This window comes from Sphaerodactylus townsendi, linkage group LG14, assembly GCF_021028975.2.
Source record: "Sphaerodactylus townsendi isolate TG3544 linkage group LG14, MPM_Stown_v2.3, whole genome shotgun sequence".
NCBI lineage: Eukaryota > Metazoa > Chordata > Lepidosauria > Squamata > Sphaerodactylidae > Sphaerodactylus > Sphaerodactylus townsendi.
Window position 1 is genome coordinate 15,406,591 of NC_059438.1, and position 10,175 is coordinate 15,416,765.

Sequence of the window (10,175 nt, forward strand, 5' to 3'; positions counted from 1 at the left end):
TCCCCCCCCCCTTCGTTTTCCAAGCTCTGTGCCATGTGGGAAACAGGCACGAGGCCCCGATCCTCGCTGAGGACTGGGCTCTTTGGGTTGTATTTAAAATTGATGGGATTTTATTCAGGACATATTTTGGGTATCATATTTTTACAGCTATTAAAGCTGCCTTGAGCTGGGCTACAGGATGGGAAAGAACAGATCAAATAAGTAAATACACTTGGCAAATACTAGGACCCATTCTATATTCAACACAAGGAGCTAGTCAAGGATTCTTAAAACATTTTGGCACAGTTTTATACTTTGGAAGGTGGGGTCAAAAAGAAAGTAACTTTCATGAAGTACTATTATATTTACCACTTTAAAAATTAGCAAATTTAGTTTCTGTTAGAACCACGGGAACCTTCATAATCACACTGGCTGTGGCAAACCATGCGTTCCTTCTCCTCCATGCGATTCTGTTATTCAGTATCAACAACATGTTTGTTATTTGAAATCAATAACATCCTTTTTTCACACTGAGAAGCCAGAAACCTCTGCTATAACTTCCTGCCCCGTTTTGAATTCCCACTTTTGTAAGATACTACATCCACACTAACCCAAACCATTAGCCACCCTAAAGAATTTAAAGCTTCGTACCAGATTGTCCTCGTGAGCAGCCGCTGCTGGTCTTATAGAGATGGATAAAAGAGTCAGGAAATCTCTTCATTGTGTAGAGAGGCTGAAACGTCTTAAATATTCCAGTGTTGTTCCAGATAATTTCTGGATAGCATATCCCTCTTTCCACTGCAGCGCAGCGCAGCTCAGGGCATGTGTTTGCTGTTTCCAGTCCAAACCGTAAGGCTCCAGTGAAGACCAAGGAAGATGGGGCCTGTGATTTTGCCGGAGAGGGCGGCGTTTCTTTCCTGCTAAATAGACATGTCGAGACAAGTCCCTGGGCCAATGACAGACCTGATCCAATTTATTGCCTCTCAGTACGGGCACCAAACGCCAGGACCAAAGCAATTAACTGAATACAGGTACACGATTTTTGCGTTTTACCCAATACGGGTTTGAGAGCTGACACTTTATCGGTGATCCACAGGCCATATTACAGAGGCGAAAGAGATGGCACCTTTTAAGATTTATAGCCACCGCTTTGCAAGATTCGGCAAATGATGTGTGCTGAATGTTCGTAAATTCAGGAAAGAGATTCTACGGATGTTCAGAATTCATTTGTTTTATTTTGTACATTTTAAAATTTCGTTTTCTCATGCAAAGAGCTTAAAGGAGCATCCATGGCCTCCTCTCCTCCATGTTATGCTCACAACCATCCTGTAAGGTAGGCCAGGTTGAGGGGCAAAGAGTTCCATAGTTACAATGCCCAGAAAGTCAATTCTTTATGGTATTCTCGGACTGGACTCTGTGGGTAATCTGCATCCAAGCCTAGCCCTGCATACATATATCTGGATAGTTTGGGACCATCATGGGGTACGCCAACCCAATAATTTCAAATCCAACATTTATATACTCACAGTTGTAAAAAAATGCCAGCAAACATATTATTATAAAGTTATTTATTTTTATACATGTTTCCTACAAAAATGTACATTTAAAAGCAAAAAAAGGTGAGCATTTGTAGAACACTTCAAGAGCACAGTGTTTTATTGCTGCGGGTACATAATTTTGATACCAACATTGTTTCTGGTTTCACGTTCAGTGCCATGAAGTCTTGCTTGCAGACGATGTTCCTATGTGTCCAGCTTATATGCACTCTTTAAATGTTAGACTCTATTTAAAAAGAATTTGAAACAGGGTCTAAAAGGCATAGGGAGGGCTTAAAATTCAATCGCACATGGTCTCAAAATATACTGTGTGTAACAAGCCACGTCTCTTAACACTTTTTAATAAGGTCGGTTCAGATTGCGGAGTTGGCCGTACAAATTAATTTCTTTCATCAGCCTCTGATGATACCACTGTGGAAGTTACTGGTGGAAGGATCCTGCGCTTGATTCAAGGGCCGCTGTCACTTTTAAAGCTTGTCCAAAAAGTGACTGTGGAACGTTCAAATGACCAAGTTCCATGCCATGGTGGGAAACGAAAGACACAAGGAAACCACATCATAGGACCACAACCACATCTCCAGGGACATGGTGAGGCCAAAGGATTACCTGAACCATTCTGCCTTCAAAAGTTTGTGGCACTTTTTTATCAAGTAGTTTTGAATCTGAAGTTAAGCAATACTCATTTCATGGCCAAAGCTATCACAGTGTAAATTGCACATACAATACATTGCTGTTATGCTTACAGAGGGTTTAATCATCATAATGATTAAACTAGTCCTACTGGAATTTGCTGAAAATATCAATGCGGGAAAGCCGAAGTGCTGTATCTAATGCAACAAAAGTTAAATGGAAGCAGATGCGAAAGAAAGAGCAATTCACCATCAACAGAGAAGTTATTTTATGCAGACAGGAGGATGGATGCCTGCAAAAGACGGTCTTCATGAACGAAGGAGTGTGTTGGCAAAATGACGCACGACTGGAGAATTAAATGTTTCTTTCAAATACTGGTTCTTGAGAGCAAATCCACACTGTGTTAATTTCTTTCAGCCTTTTTTGCATGGTGGAACCACCTTGCCAGTAGCATCGCTGAAGATGGAACCCTCTCAAGCAGAACATTAATACTGTGAGGGGGGGAAATTGAAAGCGCAGGCCACACAAAACAAAGAGACTGTGAATAAATATACCAGCTGTTGCACGCTTCCCATCAGTGGTACAGACACAGACTAATGCTGTTCAGACCTGTTTGGCCTCACAGCCATGATGAAAAAGTCTCTTGCTTTTTTTTGTTTGTTTGTTTCTCTGGTGACAGAGTCTTTGGAAGATGGATGGTTACTGGACGTGAAGGCGGGGTTTCAATATTAGCTTTCCAGTCTGGGGAGGAAAGAAAAGAATCAAACTTCACACCAGCTTCAGCATTTTAGTTCCATTTCTGTATCGATTTACAAGTTTTAACTGCTCACATCAGCACGGCGTTAAACCACCAAATGCGGAATAACCGAGAAATCCCAAATACTGATAGTTTTAGATTAAACCTTGAATACCAAAGAGAGATTGGATTGTATCCTGCTTTCCTGCTCAATAAAATTCAAAGGCTTCCACCATCCTGAGTCAGTTTTCCAGAGAAATAATAATCACTTAAGCTAAAGAAGGCTTGTGTGTCTGGGGGGAGGGGGGGCATCTTCTTTGCACAGTGAAGCAACAGGGTAGAGACATCAAATGCATTTTGTACTGCTCAAAAAAATTGAATGTGTCCGATCCTCATCTTTCTCTGTTGCTAAAATCAACCTTTTGATTTTAGCACCTTTCTAACTGTAGGCTGCCTATGGGCCCAAGGTTTCAAATGAGGACCACCCAGTCTGTAGAAGACAAACAGAAAAAGGGATTTATGGATGCTCCTCTCTGATGGGAGGGAGAAACCAGGAGCAAGTAATGCAAAATGGCACAATGAAGGCCAAAGACAGGGGAAGTCACAGAGGACAGTTCAACACACAAGCCAAAAGATCTTGCTCTGTCCCACGTTATACTTCTGACTCCAGCTCCAAAACTCACAGATAAAGCCGGAACAACTTACATCATCGCAAGACATATTGTACTCTGCCAGGACCGTCCGACATCGAGCGGCTATTCTGCACACAGTGTGTCAAAGAAATATGTCAGGCTTTAGACTCTGAATAAGTAAAGCAAGACTTTACTGATGCATTACTTGTATTCTCATAATCCATCATTTTAACCACTTCATTGCACTGGTGTGGTAAAGGCATAGGGAAATAATGAGAGCTTAAAATCTATAGGGAAGGATAAGGCAGGTTCCTCTAAGTGTTTTAATTCCAGAATGTTTGGCCAATTGACCTCTGCTTCATCTGCTAACAAGCCTTGTAGCAAAGGAACCAAAATTGGAAGAGCTCCTAGATAGATAAAAAGGGATAGGAAGGCCAAATTACACTTTCAACAGTTTCTCCCAGAAAAGATTATATTCACTTAAGTTTTGTGGGCATCTCTTGGAGTTCCCTGACTTTTTTATTCCTATAATTCCTTGCAAGCCTTTACAGACTGCATCCCCTCTAGATACTGAAAACAGCTGCTTGCTGGAGAGAGAATTAGGTCATGTCTCTATGGTTAAGAGTGCCAGGCTGAGAAGAGACAGAGATGACCAGTGTAGTCGTGTCTCTATGGTAAAGAGTGCCAGGTGGGGAAGGGACAGAGGTGACCTGTTGTCACATCCAAATAGTTCCAGAAGTGAGAGTCCTTTGAAGCCAATGTGTTTGTGTTCTATGTTTTCACTTGCCATTCCAAGAAGACTTATTATTCCCAGAAGAAACAATACTTTAAAAAGAAAAAAAATCGAACACCAAGTAATTCTGCTTGAAAACTTGGTAAAATAAATGACCATTACTGTTTGGCATACATCTTGCTATTTCAACCAGGAAGTACTCTGAAAAGGATACATCGAGGGCGCCACAACTCTTTTATGTATTCCAGCAAAAAATAACCCTATCAGGGTAATACAGCTAATGGTGAAGAATGGGTGATTCCACAGTGATGTGAAAAAAGATACCTAGGAGAGAACCAAAAGATTATTCTATTGAAATTCCCACTGATTTAAATGAATAGACTTGCAGTTAAAATACTACTACTTTTTTTTTTAATTCCAGAACACTTGCAGCCCAATCCAAAGGAATGGAGAGGGAGAAAAGTCCACAGTAAAAATTAGTTATGCTATCTTTTTTAGTGGCATAAGTCTGCACCACTGATGTGGAGTCTGAAAGTCCTTTGGGAGCCAACTAAAGTAGGTTCCACCCTGGGAAACCCCCCGGAACATTGGTGTGGGCATTTGCAGCAACAGCTAGCCACTTCAGGGGCCAGCTTCTAGGTTGGCGACTGTGGTGGTTGGCGGCCAAGGGAGGTCCCTTGGCGCCGGCGTCCATGCCAATTTGCATGCCACTGGTGGCATGGAAGCCGGCGCAACCCTTCTGCTTTTTCCAACACGGCTTCACACCCCGCCCCCTTTGGATTGCTCAATGAATGTTGCAGTAGACAGAAATAACACACAATCATTAATAGTTTCTGATGCTCCTATTCACCATCAGCTTCATTCTACCAAAGTTATTTCACGCCACTGAAGTCATTCCCATGTGGAGTTACTCCTCTGATTTTGAAGGGCTCATGATGGAGTAACCTAGCATCATTATCCCTCTCCAAACACTGTATTTAAAGCTAATTCAAAAAATGCAATAGGAACCTCACACAGTTGAAACCTCATGGGAAGATAACACCTACTTTCTGGGTTTCTGGATCGATCAGCCAGTTCCAAGCACCAGTAGCTGTACATACAGACACCACTATAAGAATTACTAATGAAAAAAAGTGAAAAAATCAAAATAAGGTTATAAGAAAGCAATAGATAGTTCTTTGTTAGAGACATCCTGTCGAATACTTTCTGCATTATTTCAAACTTTTGCTCTCTTAGTCATATAGTATTGCTTATTAGATGTCCCCACTGACTACATTTCTACTAAAACAATAGGCCTGGTTTGTATAAAAAAGAGCACTACGAGTTAGATGGACAGTAGTACTAAAGACATGTTGCTGGTAATTTTCTTCATATAGATACTCTTTTTCTCTCCCTCAGTATAATAATACAGCATGCTTTAAAAAAAAGTTTGAAAGTATATTGGTATGATCTGATCCAAGTATTAATTGCCCATTTCCAACCCCATTGGAAAGCCACAGACTTACTTCTCCATCGCCCCGTAGCTGGTTGCAAACAAGCGATGTATTCCGTAAGTCTCCTTTCAAAAGCCTTGAGATCTGGAACAGAGGAAACAAAAAGCTAAGTATGCTTGCCCTATTTAAGTTTGTGCTTGGGATTCCTGAGCTTTGTTTGCAAAATAACAACAATAATGTGCCTCAAAATACTGGGTAAGAACCCAAGGATTCTTACACATTCCACCACCACCACCCCCAATACTGAAAACTAGTTTAAAAAATGGTAGTCGCCTGTTCTATTATTATTTTTTTCCTGTAGTAAGAAACAGGACGATATGGGGCTGCCTGAACAAAGCGATAACGTAGGATTACTCTAGATCAGGGGTGTCAAACTCATTTGTTACAAGGACTGAATATGACACAAATGTGACTTGGATGGGCTGGGCTGGGGAGGGGGGTGGCTGCCTCAGTTGGTGAGCCTGAAGGGGCTGGCCATTCCAGAAGAGCACTGGAGGAAGCAGTCGGCACAGGGTGGGAGGGGTGACTGCCCCCGTTCATGAGCCCACAGACTGCTTGCCAGCCCAACTGGCTCAGCAGGCCAAACCGGGGTGGGGGTGGGGTGGGCAGATTGAGAGTGGGGATCAGCTGGCTCACAGGCCCTCTCAAGGGGCCGGATCTGGACCCAGGCCACATGTTTGACACTCTTTCATCTAGGTCTGAGATGAAGACTGTTTATTATTCTCTGACATTTGATGTAAGACGCTCAGTTTTAAAAATACAAGTTTACACAATACACCACATATCCATTATTTGTTTGCAGCACGTTATAAAAGCAGGACTTTACTTGACCAGAACTTTGATTCTCTCCCACACATTTAACTTCAGCACTTTTGTGTTCGATTTCTAAGTTTCATTTACTCTGAACAAACATCTAATAAAGGAGGTTAATCTAAAATGAGCAGTGAATGGTGTCTGCCGCTTGACCAGAAACACAAATACACGATTCCAGAAGGGTAGAGTTAGCCTGTTATAGCAAATGAGCCACTCTCCAATTCCTTGGAGAAAGCATAAACTAAAAATATGCTAAATAAATCCACCCCCCCCCCCCCCCCCCACCCCCCCGGCTCGGGGGGTGACCTCAAAAAAGCAAGAATAAATACACTGCCTTGAGATTGCTGAACTGTGTGTGTTAAGTGCCATCATGTTGCTTCCAATTTATGACTACCCTATCAATTAATCTATTCCCAAACAACCTATGAACAAGGCTTACTCAGGAGACACCAAACTAAGTGCTATATATGCTTCATTCTTTAGTGTGAAGTTTTAATTCAACATCTTGTTTCGATGTCTTCCTCTTTTCCTGCTGCCCTCAACTTTCCCCAGCATTATTGTCTTTTCCAGTGAGTTTTATCTTCTCACAATGTGAACAAAGTATAGTAGTCCAGTAATTTAAGCTTTTAAACTAGAACCCACCAATTTGTCATTTTGGTGGTCCACAATATATGTGATTCTTAAGAGTGGGATCAAAATAATCTTAAAAAATAAACATATCTCTCTCTTACACACAAGCTAGCCCACCTCACAGGGCTATTGTGAGAATGAAAGGGAGGGGGCCAAACCATGCATGCTGACCAGAGTCTTTTGGGGGAAACAAAAACTATTTTTAAAAATACAATCATAATAAAATAAACACCAGCAAAATTCATAGTAACCAGTAATATTAAACAGCAGCATAGAATTAAGCCCCCCCTTTTCCCAGGAAAGCAAACCACTCAGGGGAAAATAAATGTAGTTTAAGCCAGTAGAAAGAAGAACTGCAGCTGTGGAGGAAGATTCCCATTTCAAGTAGTAAAAAAAGGTGCCAAGGACTTCTGAAAGGAATTTATTGGGCTACCTGCTTCAGGCATTGAAACGACGCGTTTGTACCATTGTGCTTTCTGTGTTTTAAATGATCCTGAATTGTTGGCTGCCTGCTTGGAGCGCTTTGGCTAAGGCGGGGGTGAGTAAAACTTCCTTTCGGATGGAGAAACAAACGAATAAAGTGAAGGCGTAAATATGCCAGGAGGAAGAAAGGTGGCAGATAAAAGTTGCTACAATAAGGATACATGTTTACTTAAGACAGAATGATTAGGGGAAAGCAGAAACTTTTAGGAGAAACTGGAGAGAGGAAGAGCCGGCCAAAGGCCCCTTTCCAGTACCTCCCGCACGGTCCTTCTCCTCCCAGGGAGACCCCCCTCTTACCTTCCGCCTGTTCCAGCGAGTTCATTTCGAGGGGGAGACAAGAGGGCGCCCCCAGGCACCCAACGTTCAGCCTCGCGGCCCCGAGCCCATAGCCAGTCCTGGGGTTTTCCACCTCCTCCCTTCCATCAGCTAGGCTCCCTCTCTGGCTTCACAACAAGGGAATCATCGCCTCTTGCCATTGGACCGACGATACAAGTGTGGGGCGGGTGCTAAGCAAGCTTCACCACTATTGGGCAATTCCTATTGAGGGCAAGTAGCCGAAGAACCGTGGCGAAGGGAAAGGGCAAAGGAGGAAGCGCATGCGTGATGAAGGACCAGATCTCCATCAAATGATGTGTTCCCAGAAGCTAGGAGGGCCCTGACTCTGCTGCATCTTTTTTTTACTACCCAAATCTGAGGGCTGACAATATAAATCATTCTCAGCTATTGGTCGTTATTATTATCTCTATTTCCAATAAAGCAGCAACATGATACACCTTAGTGACCACTGAGTAATAAGGATGTTTTTCTTGGAATTCAAAGAATCTTGGTCCTTCAAGAACGAATTAAATTCCAGATCCGGTAATTTAGGAGAGTGGTATGGTTATTTTGGGCCCCATCGAATCACTGAATATGCCAGGAACAGCTAAAGCTTCATTAGCAGCGGTTGTAATTTGGGTCCACACACACACTCTGGCAGTGTGACCTTTTTGTTGGGTTTCCTGCAGGAAGCCAAATCATGCAATAGCTGCCAGGGAGATTTAATGTTTAGAAAAGGAAAAGCAAGGATTTTTAGGAGGCTGGTGTTACTTCTCTATTTGAGTTCCTAAAAGGAGCAGAGTTTTGTTTATTTACAGTCCATCTTTCCGCCTGAAACTCAAGGCAGGTTTACAAAGGAAGAAAGCAATTCAATCAACGTTTTTAAAAATCCAGTAAACAACTCCAGTAGGATTATAGAATCAGAAAACAATGCAGATAAAACATCTACATCATCACATACCTTGATGCAGGAAGAGGATTACAAAGTTAGAGGATAATGAGGTAAAAGCGAAGTGATACATACAACCAATACTGCAGGAGATCACAAACCTATTCCTTTACAGATAAGTCCAGAGTTGTATCATTATACCATCATTTTAATCCCTTTACAAACATGCATTATTATTTTGCTCATTTGGCAAAATGATTGGGGAAGGTGCCCCAATGTAGTTTAAATGAGGATCGGAGAATTAAAGAGCCTCAACATAGCTTTTAGACCAGTCCAAATCCAGCAGTCCAACCCTTTGTTTCTGTATGTCTCTTCCAGTTCTGTCTACAAGCCAAACACAAAGGTGTGAATAGCTTTGTATTGGGGTTATCTGAAATCATATTTCTGAAATTAGGGTGGCAAGTCTTCAGGTGGGGCTGAAGTTCTCCCAGAATTACAGCGGATCTCCAAGCTGTGCAAATCAGTTTGCCTGAAAAAAATGACAGATTTGAGGGGAAGGCTCTATGGTATACCATAGTATCTAGAAGAAGTTCTGGATAACAAGACATCCCTGCTGAGTTCTGTCCCCTCCCCAAACTTTACCTGCTCTGGATACTGTTCCCAAATCTCCAGGTGTTTCCCGACCTGGAAGTAGCAACCCTAGTTGGATCTCTAATGCAATGTAATAGGTAAAGGTGCAATTTGTTTTTATTCTTTTTCTTATATATATATATATATATGTATACTCACACACACACACACCACTTATATATATAAGACGTTTTGGCAATTAGTGTGATTGGAGCTAAGACTAAGAGCGTGATCGCTAAAATTTCCAAACTGCCATGGTTTCCCAAATTTGAGATATTTTGCAGAATTACACCTCGCAGCTTCTGATATGGATATAAGGACTGATGGGTCTTATTATTAATGTGCCTAAAAAACCGGCAACTCTGTACTGTCGGAAATTTTCTTGGCACCTAAAGCGCCACTGAACTCAGATATTGATCAATTAATACCTGGGAGGCCTTTGGCGTTGCCATGGCAGCCAGGTATGCCAGGCTAAGCCGCGCTTCCCCTCCGCCCAGCCGGCAGCGCTGTACGAGGAGGCCTGCCTGATGGATGGATTAATGGATCTCCGTTCTTATTTGGATCCACAGCATGGACTGGATTGGGGGGGAAAAAAAACTATACCGTTTGAAATGTTCTCGGCACATAAAATGCTACTGAACTCAAGGTATTGTTCC

General features: G+C 42.1%; 1 protein-coding gene across 1 annotated transcript; it reads right to left on the minus strand.

Moving 5' to 3' along the window:
- Window positions 1-2,825: 2,825 nt before the first annotated feature.
- CNEP1R1 (CTD nuclear envelope phosphatase 1 regulatory subunit 1) lies at window positions 2,826-8,121 on the minus strand. The gene is made up of 6 exons (XM_048516254.1): window positions 7,983-8,121; window positions 5,772-5,843; window positions 5,313-5,386; window positions 4,481-4,590; window positions 3,607-3,661; window positions 2,826-2,906 (listed from the first exon to the last, which is right to left on the minus strand). Exons 1-6 carry the CDS (start codon window positions 8,005-8,007, stop codon window positions 2,865-2,867), a joined length of 378 nt encoding a protein of 125 aa, XP_048372211.1. The 5' UTR covers window positions 8,008-8,121; the 3' UTR covers window positions 2,826-2,864.
- Window positions 8,122-10,175: the final 2,054 nt, after the last annotated feature.

What these genes read in the sequence shown, in the direction of transcription:
- CNEP1R1 (XM_048516254.1), bottom strand. Translation starts at nt 8,007, where the DNA reads ATGAACTCGCTGGAACAGGCGGAAG. An exon ending in CTCGCTGGAACAGGCGGAAG is followed by an intron (nt 5,844 to 7,982) that starts GTAAGAGGGGGG and finishes CCTCTGTTCCAG; the next exon opens with ATCTCAAGGCTTTTGAAAGG. An exon ending in AGCTACGGGGCGATGGAGAA is followed by an intron (nt 5,387 to 5,771) that starts GTAAGTCTGTGG and finishes TTTTTTCATTAG; the next exon opens with TAATTCTTATAGTGGTGTCT.